Raw genomic sequence first — 17,589 nt, 5'->3', positions numbered from 1 at the left:
TGAGATTAGACTGCCTGTAAATGAGGCATTCCTGGAAAAACTGTAAAAGCTGATTAGCATGCATACAAGAATACCACAGAGACACTGTGGTTGGGTGTCTGCAAGAGTGATTTGGTCTTCAGATTTCTCTATGTTGAAGTAGAGCAGCCAAAGCCTGTGGGAAGGGAGCTGCTGACCTTCTGTGTCCCACTTCACCCAGGGTGCTAAGGGCTTTGGAGAAGTGGCTGCTGTTCACTACAGCCAGTCCATTCACTGGGCAGGCAGCAGCATAGGGGCAGGGTCCCACTGAAGCCTGGCTTCTCCTCAAGTCCCTGGCTCTGCAGGATGAGGGAGAAGTGTTCCTCAGGCACAAATCTGCATGCAGGTGCTGCCTCTGTGTCTGACAGCTCCTGGAGCAGCAGGGCTCTGCAGCCCACGGCTCTGGGAGCTTCCAGTTACATAACTTCTTCTCAGTTCCGTGTCTCTGCTGTTGTGTAAGAGCTGGTTTTCCCCAGTGAGATCTTACAGAGATAATACTGAAATTATTTCTTTAGTGAAGAAAATCCTGTCTTTTAAAAACCCTGTGTAAGCCAGATAAAAAATCTAGATTTTTCAGCTCTAGTTTAAGTTTGCAAGGGAGTTCAGCCTCCCTTTCCAGACAGAAGATTTATGAGTATATACAACCTATTCATGGATTGGTAATAATACCAAAGAGACCCATGCAATTCAAATAGCCTCTAAATTGCTTTCACTTTGGCCCAAATAAAGCTCCTTACTATGTGTTAACTTCTTTTAATGGATAAAGGCTGCTGAAAGGTAAAATAGAGATCATAAATTCTGGTTAAATAAGTTGTCAGACAAAAGCATAATCTGTAATGCACCACAACAGGCCATTTTACCTCCTTGTAAACTGTAAAAGAAGGATTGGCCTTTGTGGTTTGTTTTTATAAAAACCACAGTGAACAAATTTTGCCAATTTAATACTGGCTGTGAAGCTCTGTTGTGCTGCCTCAGGTTTGCTTGCTTAAAAAATTGTGTGGGAGTCCTGGCCAGGTCTACAAGTTCTCTTTGCCTTTCCAGATAAAGTGGATGATCCTGTGTGTGATGTCCAGATTTCGAGAATGCTGGAGCTCCCCTGTCTCTATAGAGAAGTTTATGATAAACCTTTCAAGGGCCCTGAGGAAATGCAGAGGTAAATGCAGTATGCAGAACTGCTCCTGGGGCAAAGTATGGGATATTATGATTGTTTACTTGTTGTAATAACTCTGGAAAAAAATAGAACAGGGCCTGATAGTGATTCAGACTGCATTCATATACAGTAGCAGTCTGTTTTTCTCCCAAATAATTGGTGATACATACAGATGTATGTATCACCATGTACCTGTCCATAATCTGAGGAAAGAAATATAATGCTGACTAAAGTGCATATTAGAAAGGAAGTAAAATACTGTGTACAGACCTCTTTCATCTAGTGAAAAAACATGGGTTTTAGAGCAAGATTTGGGACTGAGGTCAGCAGAGGATGGAGACATATCCTTGACTGATGTTGTTTTATGTGTAAGGTTGAGGAGCTATTCCACTGAAATGCTCTCCTGCCCTTGTCAAATCACAAATCCATAACCTCAATAAGCTGAGTCAAACACCCACTCCTATTTAGTTTCAGGGTAGCTGGGTGCTCATTGGGAGGCCTGGTGCATGTAGTGTTGTTTCAGAGACTGCAGATCATAAATTCACAGAACCCTAAGGGCAAATGATTGAAGAAGAACAGTTGAATGTTTATACTTTTAAAAATGATCCGTTTTAATTAAGGATTTAAATTCAAATTCTTTAAGAACAGTAAAACATTCTTTGACCTTTGTAACCAGTCCTGTGGACTTACTTTATGTAATTGTTCCAAAACACATTTCTTACCTTTTTACAAATTCTGTGTATCCTTGTAGTGGCTCGGAGGGTCAGAATTTCTCAATCCATATGCTGCATGAGAAAGTGCAAGGCTTTCTATTAGAAAACAAAGTTCAGACCTTTTACCAGCAGGAGTTGGAGACAGTTGATTCTCTGGTGTCTCTGATGGGTGTGTATCCACCCAGCCCCAGCTGTGAGGAGGTGAGTGAATGCACCTGTTCCAAGCTTTTAGTGGGGGAAATAATACCATGTACTTTTTTAAAGCATAAACAGATAAGAGACTGGTGTCTTCAGAGGATTCAAAAACCACTAGTGCTTGAGCTTTACATATGAGTTATTTACAGAGCTTGAAGAAATCTTGTTATTTTAGACATGTAAAACTGGGCTGGAAAAAATAATGTAAGAACATTCTGTTATTAGGGGTAATCTTGTGTTAGGGCTGAGCAATCTTAGAGCCTGCAACAGTCACTACTGTATCTAGGTTTGTAATTAGTAGCTGTGTCAGAAAAAGAGATCCCTTTAAGGTGCTTGAGTTTTTGGGACAGAGGTTTGAGATCCTGGATCTAATCAGGAGAAGGGAGTACAAAATCTTTGTCTTGTTTCTCATTTGAAGCTCAATATATTAATAGAGATGCAGCTCTCAAGAGAAGGTTATGATGAGTATATGAACAGTGCTCCCTGCTACACGTTTCTCACGTTGGAAGTCCCTAACTGTGAAAGGATGAGATGGTGGGATTAAATTGAAATCAGTTTACAGGCAGTTGAGTGTAACTAAACTATTAAGAAATTTTCCAGTGAGTTAGTAACCTCTTGATCAGCTGCAGAATAGGAAACAGAACAACACTCATTTTGTAAAATGGCTTTATATTATTCTGTATTAGTTGGATAAATTACACAACAGATTTTCAACTTGTATGAAGTGATAAGTTTCTGCAAAGCTTACAGTTACATCTTTTATCATAAGAGCAATGGCAGTCAGAACTTCAGCTGGAGTGTTGTGATTCATTAGTTTACTTTTTGGTTTTCTGTAGAGAAATAAATGCCTGGCAGTCATTTTCACCCTGATTTTCAAATGCACTGTAATGTTAAGTGCTATGTTATGTTGAATTCTAATGTTTGTTTAATTCTTAAAAAAAACCCAAAAAATAACACAAAACCCAATCTCTTGCAGATGAGGTCAAATAATAAAGTAGCTCTTTTCTTGTTGGCCTTGTTGAACTGCTGCTGATAGCTCTTCTTGATAGCTGGGTTGGGGTTGTTTGTTTGTTTTCATTTAAGGCTTTTTTTCTGGTTTACTTTAAAACAAACATGGATATTGGCACTAACAGGAGCTATTCTCATTTTAGACAGAAAAGTTTGCTAGTAGATTATCCAACCTGGCACCTGGTACTTTCTAAACGAGCTGGAACAGTATTAAATGTTCCCAAACACTTTACATTAAAGAAGTAGTGGCCATTGTGTCCAATATTGGAAACTTAAATGCTTCAGCATTTATAGAAAGACTAAGATAAATAATTTACAAAGCCATTTAAATTAGGAACTGGTGCAGAACAAACATAGAAAGACTGAAAAAATCCCCCACGAAAACTCAACCCAAACAAAACACTAACCAACCAAAAGAAAAACAACTCAAAAACCCCAAACCAAGAAAAATACTGTAGCATCAGTGTTATTAGCAGTCATGAAGAGCTATCATAATAATTAGTAGTTGCTCCTGACCCTGATACAAGGATGTGAGTATATGTCCCAGGAATGTGGGTGCACAGATGCTTATTTAGAAATTGCAGTTCTACTTATTGTCCTTTACTATTAATTTCTTGCAAAGAAGGTTATCTGTTCTTGCATAAGAAAGGACCTTCAGTTGTCAAGTGACATGAATGCCTTAGGAGGAGTTCCTAGTAATGCTCTGGAAATGTATTTCCTTGTTCCTCTACTCCATCTCTAGAAGGTGTCACCTTTCATAATTGGCAAAGGGTCAAGTACCCAGTTCTATCCACAAAAGGAGGTGTAATAGATCTGATTTCTGTCCCTCTTCCTTTCTTTTCTCTTCAATAGTCTTTTATTTTGCACTGCCCTCAAACCAAGAGGATAAAAGGTGCTGCTGATGTGGAACAATGTTATTTTGGGCCTATTTGGCAAGGCAGGAGCTGCAGAGCCAACTCAGATAATTAGGCCATGCCTCAATATACACACTTGTTCACTTCTTGCACTTTTCCTGGATGTAAAAGGATGAGTTGTTTGGATGTGTTGGTATTTTTTTAATCCTGATTCCAGTGTTCTAGAGCACAAGTTGCTGTTAAACTATTTGTTTCCTTTCTGTTCCTTTCCCCCTTCATCTCTTTCCCAACTTTTAAAGTACTTGCATGGTGTTCATCATAGTGGGAGGGTGTCTCCCCATGGAATATTTTCTCCAGGGAGGTGATGAACTGCTGTGGAATCACTGCAGTGGCGTGGAGCAGAGGGTGAAGGTGGAAGAGTTAGCTGGGATAGTTTGAGGTAGGCAGCATCCCTGTGTTCCTTTTCAGCATTACATTGTAGCTGAGCTCTGTCCACATCCCATACATGTCCTACAATAAACACCTTATTCCAGTCCTGATGCCTCCCTGGCAGTGCAGTCTTCTGCCTGTCTGGAATAAATTTCCCTCTAGCAGATGCATCTGGCAGAACTGAAACAATTTCCTCTTCTCAGACATATACTAGGGAAAATTTGATTTTATAGTCTACAGATGACAAGGAAGAGAATTTAACTGCTTTTAAAAGTAGTTAAAAATTAACAAATCTTTTATGAGTTTTAAAGCCATTGGACCTTTAATTTGCATAACCAGTTCCCCATCTATCCCAAAGGTGTAGCCTTTTCCCTATCCCTTAAAACAAGTGACTTTTGAGTCTGGAGGGGTGGATACCAGAAGGAAGACAACAAGTAAAACAAGAAAAAGTAATTTTGTGCTTAGAGAACCTCCAGAGTGTACTTACTGGACTTGGGCAATTATGTTTGGCAAATGGACAAGCCTTGGGTCCCTTTTTTAAAGAAAGCTACATGTTAAGTGGCTCCATCCAATTTCTCAACTGAAATGCTTTAAACCAGCCAGTCCTGATTAACAATATTTCTGCCCTTCTGCCATGCATAAGCTATAGTGTGTGCTATTTTAGTGTTGCCATTCCAGTTTGTGAATGTCACTGCCCTGGACACATAGTTGTGCTTTCCAGACTGTGCTGTTTGTGCTCCTCTTGATTTGAATATTATCTCAAGGTTACCAACGACAAGTAGTTAAAGCAGGAAGTTTTGCAGTGTTGTTCACACTGTCTGTGTCCACCCTGTTCATTGTACTGTAGGTGTAACACAGTTCACTGAAAGTTCTTGATGCAGGGTCTTTGTCTTTCTGCCTCTCGAGGAAGTTTCACCACTGCTTTAAATATTATTTAAATATTTTTAAATATTATTTAAACATTTTAAAATATTATTTTAAATATTATTTGCTATAATAAGCTGCAAAGCTTATTATAGGACTTCAGGACTGACATGTCCAGGATCACTGTTATTAAAATTGTCACCTGCCTAAGCCCAGGATTAAACATTACACAGGAAAATGCAAAAGGTGATTCCCTGAGTAGAATCACGTGTGGTTATACCAGGAAACTTTAACTCCATCAGGGTGTGATTCATAATGAGTCAAAGGTTACATAGTTCCAGTGTTTTGAACAGACTCACTAATTCCTTTGACACTTAATTTCTTTGACCTCTTATTGATTGTACAGAGAATTTGTCTTGTTTTAACGATCTGAGAATAACTGGTTGTAGAGCACCAGCCCACTAAGCTGTGTGAGGCCTATCAGATGGAATATATTGATTAAAGTACCAACTTAATTCTGGATAGATAGATTCTTCTGTTGGCTTTGCTACAGAGCCCTTGGCCATTCTTGGGAGTGAGGGTAATGATAGTAAAATTATTATTTAATAGCTGCTTCTGTGTCAGGTTACACACATACACACACACACACACAAAAACACACCCTTTTGTGTTTTACAAAAGGGATGATTCTTGAATGCTCCTAGGTTTGGATGTACAGCTTAATTTATTTGAAAAGGACCTGATTTGGAAGAGAGGGGGAAGACTCTGCTGTTAGTGCTTCAGAGAACCTGAAATGGTGCACCCTGAAACTAAGGCATGCCCAAGGGGAGCACTTTGCAAAAGGAGGTGTGAACACTGGGAGAGGTACAGGGAAGAAGTACTATTGACTTATGCATTTGCAGGATGAGATGCTGGAGTTACTTTGGGTGGACCAAAAGAGCAGAATAAGCAATTTCAGATTGTGTTGACAAAGAAATTTAATTGCTGCTTTACCCAGAGGAATGGAGAGGAAGAAGCATGTTCTAGAGCACTCTAAGAAAAAACCCTAAATTTTTCTTGTCATTTTATGATACTACTAAACACCAATAATACATAATTTTTTTGTATTAATATATAATATGGTACTATTAAAGTGGGCAGGAGCCCTATTTTGGTTTTCAGAAGCAGTCCTTCTGCCATGAAGCCCTTTTCCATGGATTCTGCAGCACATATGAGAGAGTGCTGATATGGAGCAGCTGCTTACTTATAATAAGGCCTTGCTGCTTTCACTCTGTCAGTGCCTTGACTTGCATTCTTAGTGATTCTGTTTCAGTATCCATCCAGGCTGAGCTGTGTGTCAATTCACACAGAGTCTGTTTTTAATTATCTCCCTTTTCTGACAGGATTTCAGTGGTAAGCCAAACTGAATAATTATTGTGCTTCTTTGGAAATATTTTTATCTTTTTTTCTTCCCAAATGTTTGCTTTCACATTAAAAATTGATCAGAGTCTTGAGTTGGTTGCTTTGCTAGCAATTTCTTACATTCCTTAGGATTTATTACTGCATTTGAGTGAGAGGCAAACTCTTCATTTTACATATGGCTGTAAGAATGTGCTTTTCTGTGAGCAAATATGCACTCTTCACTTAATCCTTTCTGCTGCATTTTGTGTTTGTTTCTTTGGTTCATCAGAAGAGGCACAATGAAGAGAAATACTTTAGTGGTATTAATGCTGTGACTGGAACCATGTCCAGATGCATAGCCAACTTTGTAATTAAAAGTAGAGTCTGTTGTTATCCAGATTGAAGCTATGGTGGACAGCAGGACAGACAAGGTTCAGGCACTGGATCCTTCAGCCTGAAACAGAGGAAACTGAACTGAGAATAAGAGCCATTGTTCTGTGTTAATTATCTTGAAGTATTCAGCAATTATTTTTGCTAGTGATTTGAGAGGAAAAAGAGAGCTGTTGTGGGACAGAGAGATGTGATTATGGCCTGTTGAAATCCTGAGGGTTATCTGGAGGAACAGGAGGGAGAAACTTGTGATGCATGCTAACACCAATATCCCTTTTGGATCCCAGAACTATTCCCAGTTAGGTACATCAGCTTTCAGGCTGTTGGAGTGTCACTTGAGTGCTGCAAATGCATTGAATGTTTTGTGAGGAGAGATTCTTCCTTTGCTCCTGTGGTGTCCGTTTCGCTTATTCGTGTACTTTGTTTCTAGTTCATGATGATTGCCTGCTTCACTCCCCAGGCTCTAAGCTGCTCCTGGTGAATGAAGTAGGATATGTGAAGTCTGATATTTTTGTTCAGAACAGGGTGGGAGCATTTATGGTGGTAGTTGAAGGAATGGCTTGGCAAATCTTGCTCTGGTTGCTCTGGTGTGGTTCTAGTTATCACATGGTGGTTTGTGGGAAGCAGTTTAGCTCCCTTCTCAAAGAAAACCACAGGGAGCACAGTGTGCTCCCAACAGATGAGACTACAGCAATTGGGGAACTGAAGTAGTCTGTGTATATAAATGGGAGGTTGAAGGACACAGTAGGACAGATGGAGATGGAGAAGAGTAAATCATAGTCTTGCTCTTATCTACACATACTTTCCCTTATCCACAACTAATTATTTCCTTCTACTTCCCTAGCTGTCATTCCACTCTCTTAGCTCTGTTCTATTTCCAAACAAACCCTTTTTTCCCCTGTTTTTTTCCCCTCCCCTTCCTTCCTTCTACTCTGTTAATGTGTCCCAAACCCAGAACCCTGTGTTCTAAATAACCTCAGTTAGGACTTCCAGACACATTGCTCTCCTTTCACAAAAAATTAATTTCCCACCTACCCTTAAAACTGAATCCTTTGTTTCCTTATTTTGTATGCTCGTCTTAATTTATTGCGTGCTCTTTATCCTTTCACTTCGTTAGGCTGTGGAGAAGCTCCTGAGAGCACGACCAGAATGTTTGTAAAAAATTGGAAACAAAGGGGGCAAGAAACAAATACTGGTTTTGTCACTTTTCTCCTTTCCCTGAAATCAGAAGATGGGAATTCAGTCCTCAGCACTTGGATTCCTCCTGAATATCACCTTACAAAATACTGGTTTTCCTACCTTCCTACCCTTATTACCAGGAAAACTCTGAAAGTGAACAAAGCTTGGTTAACAAAAAAGTCAAATGAACTGTAAGCATCACAAGAATATTCCAAAAAAAGATTTCTTGGTACATCACCAAATAGCTGCTAATCACAAAGAAGGCAGTTTAGAGATTGTGGTTCCTCAAGATTGGTACAAGCTTCTGGTGTTTGGGTTTTGTTTAAAGCTCAGTGATATTGATTATTTCATACATAACAGATATGATTTGTGAATTACTAAATGAAGAAAAATGTGTAACAAAATTCATGTTAAAGAGGATCTGAAGTAATCTTCTTCTTGAAAGCATCTGGAGCTATTGCTGGTATCTTTGGTTGAGCTGAGATTTCTCATCATCTGCTTCATTCCTTTCTTTCCATCCAGGTGAAGTCAGAAAGTAGCTCCAGTTCCAAAAGGATTCATGGTGTTTTTAAGGAAGCAATAAAGATGCTACAAGAAAAAGGAGTGGTTTTCCAGAAACCTAGCAGCTCCAAGGACTTATACTATGTAAGGAACTGAGCTGTGGTTGCAAACAAGTTCAGTGGTATGACTTTCATAATCAGTAAAAACAATAAAAATATTGCAGAAATAGTAGAAATGTTTCAGAAAGAGCAGCAGGACATCCAGGTGCTCTCAGTTTACTCAGAAGTATTTTCTGCAGCTTACTTCACTGTTGGTTGTACCTCTGTATCACCCCCTGAGTTGTTCCAAGTTCTGTTCTGTGTTCACTGGGCTGCCAAACTGCTCTGATCCAGCTGAGCTCACTGAAACTTGGGGCCTGGGACAGTTCTTCTTATCCAAGTGGGTTCAAGCTCGTTGTTCTGCTGAGTCAGTCACGCTCCTTTGGGTCAAACTTAGTTGTATCATGTTCTTCACCTAACTCATGAAGGCTGCTAATAGTAGTAAAAATATTGCCTGAATATTTGACATCCATTAGTCCTGAAGGCAGCATAAAATGCAGAGTGTAATTGTGACAGTGTTAGCTTAGAATACACCATGTCAGTGGATTGTTTTTCAACAGCAAGGCCAGTTTCTTCTTTTTTCTTCAGGTGACTGACCATGATAAGGAGCTGTTTAAAGTGACCCTTGATGTGATTAAAGAAGACTGTCGAAAACCCAGGCGTAAGTAGCAGGGTGATCAAGCTCTGATGAACTGGTGCTGATATACCGATGACAATATCTCCTCCTGCTGCTGGATTGGATATGCTGCCTGTCCTCACCCTCGAGCTCGAGATGTTGCTGGTGTAGCTAATCAGTATAAGTAAAAGCAGGAGTGCGGGAGCAGCTTCCTGTGAGCATGGAGAGAGAAAGAGCAGGTGTGCGCAGCAGGAAGCAAACTTTTCCCATCTGAAATAAGCAGCCATTATCTTAGATCTGTATCTTTTGAGAATACTTGGATTTTGGGAGGAACCAAATGTAATGCAGTCAGGTCACCACCTAGCAGGTGTTGCTTTGCACTCTGGAGAAGTAGCAGATCTTGCTGGTTCAGTTTCTACAGGGGAGTTGACACAAAAGTGACCATGCAGAAAGGTGAAATCCCCGCCTCCTTTAAGTCAACAATACAACTTGCTTAAGTCAGTAGGATAGTCTCTGGAGATTTTAAGCTTGGGTAGAGCTCAAATGGTATTTTTTTGTAGTTAAGGATTTCAGTCGAACAAAGTCTATTTCTTTTCAGATAACGCGCCTCAGGTGGCTTCTGAGTTATCCCTGTCTCTCAAACTGTTGTGTCTTATTGCCATAGTGATAACTTGTACTTGACTTGAATGTGTTCTAATTACGCAGGTACATTGCTACAGAGTGTCTTTCAGTTCATGGGATAGAATGTGTCAGCAGGGATCACTTGCTGCCGGAGTGCAGCTATTTGTGGGACAGAATGTGCTTTAGTACAGAATAAATGACTGACTGGAACATAAGGCATAAAATCTTAAATTGCTCAGATCCCTATACTATCATAACTACAATAGCACTTGTAGGACCTGGAGTATGATGGTTATCCTGCAGTGAAAAAAAGGCTAAGTGGGGCAAAATCAAGTTTGAGTTTTAACTGGCTCTCTTAAGTGGTACAATTGTAGACAAGGTCTTGGGAGAAGAGGTTACTGCTGGGCATGCAGGTTAATATGGGCTTGTTTGCCTGAGGGCATTTCAGTGCAACAAATTGCTGTATCACATTGTTTTATTGTCTTTTGTCCAATTAACAAACATCATTTCTCTAAGAGTAAAATAATTTCTTTGCTTATTTTATACATCAGTTAGTTCTCCTGGTAACCTGCTTTTTTAAATACAACTATGCCACTATCAAGGCCAGAACCTCTACACAGCTGGCAAAGGCACTGAGTGACTGCCTCCTATTTGTTCCCTTCTTGTGCATTGTCACACTGGTAAAGTACTCTGTGATCCATGGGAAGTTGGGAAGTTTTTTTGGTCAGGAAAGTCAACAGCAGAGAGTAATTTGTAGATCAGTCACAGAAAAGACTTTGAAGAGTCCTGAGTCCTCAAAGCCATATTTTCCATAATAAGCAGTTTAAAATTAGCAACTGTTTTACAAACCCTCTTGTTCTCCTTGAAGCTTTCTGTGTACTTAGTTTCCCGCTGTGAAGAGGACAGTTTCCAGGTCAGTGTCCTTTTGCTGGTTTCCAGAAGGACCATTTCAATGTCCTGGTCCTTGGCAGTAGAAGCAAAGCCAAGGACCTTCAATTGAAACCAGCAGGCACGGCAGTATTTGCTGTCCGGGGATGATGCAAGAGAGCAGAGCTGAGCGCGGCTGGCGGCCCCCCTCTGCTGGCGGGAGCTCCAGGAGCGAGAAAACAGGGACATGGCCGTTCACCTCTAGGGCTTCTTCTTGTTTGTTGCAAGAAATTTCCTACCCGTTTTGCTCCAAGAGTAACAGTAATCTTCCGTGACAAGAGGGATGATTTATGATAAATCAAACTCTTCTCTCCAATGAGTTACTTCTCTGCCAGTTTTCCAGGCAACGCCTTGCCCTGTTGCTGTAGTTGTGACACATTCCCAGGCCCAACCCAGCTGTCTGAAACTATTGTACAAATTAAAAAAAAATAATCTTGCCTGCCCACTCAGAGCTGCACAAGCCCTGATCTGTAATGTGCCTACCTGACAATCCTAGTCCTTGGCTCCACTTATGATTCCTGATCTTAAATGCACTCATGAGAGACAACTGTGGGTCCATCTAGAAACTTAATATAGCCAGATAGATAGCACATTTTGACTCCAAACTGAACTGAAAAATGGATTTTACTTTGTTTCTTTCTTTGTTTTATAAATTTGCTCTGTTTGTCTGTTTTATAAATTTTAGGCTTCGATCAGGCTAATGGCAGAGAGGACAAAAACCAAAACCACTTGAAGTTAAATTTAATGTGTCAGAATGTACCCTGTGTGAGACATCTGCAGTGAGCAAATGGTAGTTCTAAAACTCTGTCTCCTCTGATGTTGGGTGTCAGGCAGGACAGTTAATCACAGCCTGGCTTCCCTCAGCTGCTGGACAAAAGCAAGAATCCAGGATCTCAGTGAAAGAGGGACAAGAATGTTTTGGGGTTACTTAATCATTGTACACACCTGCAGCTTCCCCAAAGTTCTGTTTTCTACCAGCATCTAGGGGGAAATTACACATTGTACTGTTAGGTAACACTTGAGTCATTAATGTAATTCATTGAGATTTAAGTTACTCTGGATCAGGGATGGGCAATTTGACCTTCTTATGACAAACCTATGACAAATACAAAGTGCAGCTGCCTGTTTTGTTTGCAACAAATCACTATGACCAGGTAGAGGCATTGTTCTGTTCTCTGCAGTTATCACTCCCAGGGTAGTGGACACAGTTTTGGCTATTGGCCACAAAGGTCTTTTTATCATGCTGGATACTTCTGAGGAAGTATATCTGCCTGATTCACAGCCTAATCAGAATGAGGCTGAACTGTTTATTTATTGCTATCTACCAGTGACTTTTCTCAGCAGCTTTTTCTAATGCAGCTCTGGGGCTCAGCAGATTCTAGAGAAGAGAATTAACTAAAAAAACCTCAAAACATAACAAAATATAGTGCTCTCCCTGGCCCGTGGCAGTTTCTCAGTAGCCTTGTCAGACTTGCCTTGCATCACGTGAGCTAAGGAGACAGAAAATAATTTGTGCTGATATGTCTGATTTATGTCTGTTTTCCATTGTCAGCTGCTGCAGAGAAATATGTTGTGGACCTCAGCACTTGGGGACTGGGAGCTTGCAGCACTGATGATTAGTGGAGGAAATGATGACTGGGACAGCTTCAAACAATGCCCCACCTGGCACAGAATAGATGTGTGCAGACATGAAGGACTCTGTGCTTGCCCCTAGCAAACGGGGTTATTTTAAACTTCTGTTCTCTTGTACATCGCAGGGCTGGTTCCACTTAAAAGGAGATAAAATCTGATACTGATGGTTCCATGACTGTCTACTCCCCTAATTGTCTGGGTGGTCTGCAGGGTACGGGTGGGATAGCACTGCGAGGTGAATACAGTTGCAGTGGAGCAGTTTTTCCACAAGATGCCAGCGTTGGGCCAGCGGTTACAGGCCCTGGCCACGGACCTCCCTGCTGTGCTTGAAGGTTGTGAAGTTGGGTCTCAGTAAAATGACTTTCATTTGGTTCCTTCTGAAGTTGCAAAAACTGAATGGCCTGCACAGGTGCACAGTGGAGGTACCCTTACATTATTGAACTCCTCATCAAGTTGTACTGAGCCTTGTATGTTAAGAGTTGTCAAGACTGATCTACCTTTCACCTTCATTACTACTGTTACAGCTCTGACACTTCCCAGAAAAGTCACTGGGAACACTTGATAATTGGAGAACTGTAGGCACAGAGAGGATCTCTTTCTTCTGAATACACGTCTGTTTCTGTATCTAGGGCTCTGGGATTTTTCCTGATTGATCTGTATTATGATAGTTCAAAAGAGACAGACTGAAATATTTCTTCCATGCCTGGCTGCATTTTCCTTTTTCCTGCAGATGCTGAAAAAGGCTGCCATTTCCTTCATGTCCTGAGTTGTGTTCGGCAGAGCTACAGCCCCTCTCTGCCTGAAGTGGTGATGCACCGTGTCTTGGAACTACTGGAGGGTAACAGTGATGTTGTCAGCACTATGGAAGGATATTTTATGGTATTTTAAAAAGAAAAGATAAGAAAGAGAGGTTGAGAGACTGTGAGAAGCTGTAATTATCTGGTATTTTCTAGATAGAAGATAAAAAAGAGCCTTTTGATTCTCCAAATTCTGTTTTTGTCCAGCTTCAGAGAAATTGTTCAAATACTTGTTTTATTATTCTTCCTGACTTCCTTGCTATTCCTAGTGAAAGTGGTATCAAACTGATTCTGGACATTCTAATCTAGCAGGGAAACTGGAAAAGAAACTGCGCTCTTGGAGTAAGATGAGACATTGACCATCCTCACATCTGCATCCAGTGGGCCTAAAGAGAAGTCACTGCTAAAGATCACTGTTTACAGCAGTGGTCATCTCAGGAGATATTTTTCTGGCTTAATGATTGATCTTGCTAGGTTTCATGAGGTCATAGCTGTAGATCTTTCTTTTTATGTGAACTTGGTAACACCTAGAGAAAGGACACACAAACAGAAGGATTTGCCTGTCCTTCCTGGCAGTGCTGGTGCATCTTTATCTGTGAATATGTGTTCCTCAGTCTGGACAGCTTACCCACTACTAAAGCAATCCTCACCATTTTCTGTAAAGTAATATTCAGGAATGGGGTCCTGCATCCCTTGCCCACTGGTTGTCAAGCATGCTTGCATTCCTCTGCATTCCCATCTGTGCTACTGATGCCTGTTGTTGCAGTTTCTCTTCAGACCAGAATTCTCAAAATCAGCTACTATTTTGCTGTTTCAGTTGTTTTCTTAAATCACAAATGGTAAAATATAAATTTGATGCTTTGGAAAAGAAAATACAGAAGCCATTGAGACCCACTGTAATGTCCTCTGCCTGTTGCTTTTTGTGTCTTTTATTCTTTGTCACTTTTGTGGTAAAATACTGTCCATATCTGTTCTTGCAGAAGAATACAAGGCATAGATGAAACAACATTGGCCTAAAGAAGGTTACCATGCAAGATGTTTGATCTGGAATAATTACAACTGTGTAATGTGCAGCAGTTAAAAAGCAAAGTTGTTCAATATTTATGCTTAGACAGGGCTTGCTGCTGCAGGGGCTTGTCTGTTTAATTAATCTGTTTAATTTATGGTGTGGAGGTAAGACCTTTAACTTGAAAAGAGTACAAAAGCTTGAATTTATCCTTTTTTCCTCTGCACCTTCCCTCTAACAGTTGAAACAGCAGACTCCCAGGAGGCAGCTGTAGTGGTAAAGCCCTATATAAGGATTGACATAGCAGGGAAAAATAAACCATATGCATGAGGAAAGCCAGTGAGTAGCCCCATGTGTGCCAGCTCTCTGGTTTGTTATATTATCTGCCTCACTCCAAGCCCTGGCTGCAGTGAGATATAGGCTAAGAGAAAGGCTTGACAAAATATTTGGCATTTGCATTCAGAGGCCCTGGAAAACTCTGGCCTTAAAGCGACGGTGAGTTTGTTCCTAGTAGAGAACTGTGGATGAATCATTCATTTGCCGTGTGTTCCCCACTTGCTGCAGAACTCAGTAGTTGGTTTCCTCACAGATTTCCCTACTCCTCACATGTCTGCTCTGCTCTTAGTCAGGTAGCTTCTAGTCAGATCTTAATATGGGCTCTGAACGGGTGCTGAAGGGATGTACCTGTGCAGAAGGAAATAGAAGAGGATTAAGGAAGAGTTGTAGAGTGTTTGTTCCCTACTCCCTCCCCACACCCTGAATATCTCTGTAAATCAGGGAAAGAAGGCAGATACTGAGTGAAGTGCTACTGAGGGGAATTGAAACTTTAATTTATGCCTATGAGAAGATCTGCTTGGCCACTGGGGAGATTTGCTTTTAAATTCCTGCTCTGATTGTTGATGAGTTTGAAGTGATGCTTAAAAACAAGGCTATCTGTGGAAGAAGTAGCTTGGAATATTGATTCCTGAATTCAAATTCACTTCAGGAATTGCCCACAGTCAAGCAGTACATATGGTTAAGTTGCTTATTTGGCATGAATTTGAGGATATTTTAAAGGAAAGTATGAGGTGTTTCAGACCATTTGGAAGAGCATGGCATTTAATTTATGAGACTGTCTTGGCCATTTTCTTGAAATGTTCTGTATTAGCAGAAGCTTATTTTGCTGGGAAAGGGTTAAAGAAACAGTGCTAGCTCAATGGGAAAGGTGATCTCTCTTAAGTTAGAAGAAAGACCCTGGTTCTCCTGAGGATGACAGCTGAGTGTGTGGGCTGGATGAGTTCGGGGAGAAAAAGAGAGTTTGGAGATCATGTTGCTCTTTAGGATCTCTTTAAAATAAATTCATACCAAAATAGGATTACCTCTTCAGCTTTGCAGTTTGTATAGTTACATGTGCAAATTCTGTTGCCTCCAACTCTGAGGCTGCACTTACTGTGTTTTAAATGTCTTTCTTTGTGTAAAGTTTGCCTAAAATCCTTGTCCACTGATTTTCTATGCTTGGAGGTAGAAAGGGCAGACACTTGTATCTGCTTCAGTCCTGCTCGTGTTGCAGTTCAAAAGCCCTGAACAACTGCAAAGCCTTGGAGATGAGGTGGAAGGAGCTTATCTCAGGAAACACGGGTAAATTATTCTGGAAAAAACCTGTCCCTGGAAGTTTTTAAGTTGATCCTTGCTGGGAGTTCTCAACTCTTGTGATGGAGGGTGTGTTCTGATGGTGTTTGTTCCCTAAGAACAGGAAAAAGGGATTTTTCTCTGATGAGTTGTCTCAGGGAAGTAAGATGAATAAACACAAGGGAGCCTATAGTTTTTAAAAGAGTGAAAGGTTAAGCTAAAGTTAATGGAGAAGCCTAGTTTTAAGCTACACAGATTCTGACTATTTCTACAGAATAGTTGTGTCTTAAGCTTGCATGCTTTATTTTTTCCACAGTAGCCACCCAGCCCAGGTTAACACTCTGGTTGAGAGCATTCCCTCTTGTACCTACAGGGAATACAGGATGCATGTGCCTGCACAGCAGTGCCCCAGGAGCTGTGGGAGCACAGAGCTCACTGTGGGCTGATTTACCCATTCACTCAGTATCTCTACAGTGTGCTTCTGTGACAGCAGTCTAGACATACCCATGTTGGTATAAGTCACCTTTATGTAAGTCAAACTACACACACTAGGGCTTTTACTGCAAATAAACTGTCTCTCTGTTTAAAGATCATATCCTTAACCAACAGAGTCATATCATGCACACTGTTAAAATTCTTAGACCACACCTATGAAATATTGTGCAGAGCATTCAGTGAAAGCATGCTTTCTTGTTTTGTTTAATTTGAAAATTCATTAGGCAACACAATTATTACTGGTTTATTAAAGGGCTTAGAAGGTGGCATTTTAAAGTAAGACTGACAAGTGAGAATTCATGTTGTAGAACTGCTTCATGGCCAGTTCCAGTTTCCATAGCAACAGTTACGGCAGTAAAAGGTAGGTAAGGAAAATGGAATTTTTAAAAGCAGTCAGCATTTCTGCATTACCTTTGAAAGGTAAGTTTCCATAGAAATGCAGCACCTGAAAACAAAAATTACCTAAGAATCTCAACATTCTATTCTAGCAAAATGCACAGTGATTGCTTTTCTGGTGAGGAAACAAAGGAACAGCTTTACCTTCAGTCCCTGCCCTCTGCTTATGTAAGAGAAGAGATGAGGTTGCTTCATACCTCAGTTTCCCCCTTCTGTAAATTGGGAATAATACAACTCCCTGTGTAGGTCATAAGCCTCATCCGCCTCAAATTTTTTTGTAATCCTAGTCATTAAAAGCTCTATGGGAGTTATTAGAGAAAAACAGTATGGGAGAGAATGAATGGATAGATGCTGGAGTGGGACTTAGGAAAAGTTGTTCTTCTACTAGTACTAATAGCTTTGTTTTTTTCTGCCTCTCTTTCCATGCGTATTGCTTTGCTTGTCATCTTTCTCTCCAAGGCCTGTGAGGCAATGATGGTCTCCCTGTTTTTATTTGTATCATATTTTTTCTGGAATCCTGTTTCCTGTTATGACTTCTTAGATGGCTTCATAAAAATGGAAATCCAGATAAATGAGTTCTGAGTATTCTTGTTCTGAAATTGTTGGATTATAAATTTGGACCCACAAGGACAAGCGTTTTACACGCCTGCCTGGGAAATGAAGCTTTACTTTTAAAATAATAAATTACCAAGTTGAATATTGGTGACATGAC

General features: G+C 40.5%; 1 protein-coding gene across 1 annotated transcript in view; it reads left to right on the top strand.

Moving 5' to 3' along the window:
• The window catches only part of STN1 (STN1 subunit of CST complex), a 38,647-nt gene extending 24,111 nt beyond the window's left edge, over positions 1-14,536 (top strand). Inside the window, exons 6-10 of the mRNA XM_030951189.1 lie at positions 1,060-1,171; positions 1,920-2,082; positions 8,703-8,825; positions 9,368-9,440; positions 13,306-14,536. Of these exons, the coding sequence (XP_030807049.1) occupies positions 1,060-1,171; positions 1,920-2,082; positions 8,703-8,825; positions 9,368-9,440; positions 13,306-13,463 (629 nt within the window). The 3' untranslated portion in view covers positions 13,464-14,536. The remainder of the gene's footprint in view (positions 1-1,059; positions 1,172-1,919; positions 2,083-8,702; positions 8,826-9,367; positions 9,441-13,305) is intronic.
• Positions 14,537-17,589: the final 3,053 nt, after the last annotated feature.

Source organism: Camarhynchus parvulus, chromosome 6, assembly GCF_901933205.1.
Source record: "Camarhynchus parvulus chromosome 6, STF_HiC, whole genome shotgun sequence".
Taxonomy (NCBI): Eukaryota; Metazoa; Chordata; class Aves; order Passeriformes; family Thraupidae; genus Camarhynchus; species Camarhynchus parvulus.
This window is presented reverse-complemented; position numbering and strand designations above follow the sequence as displayed.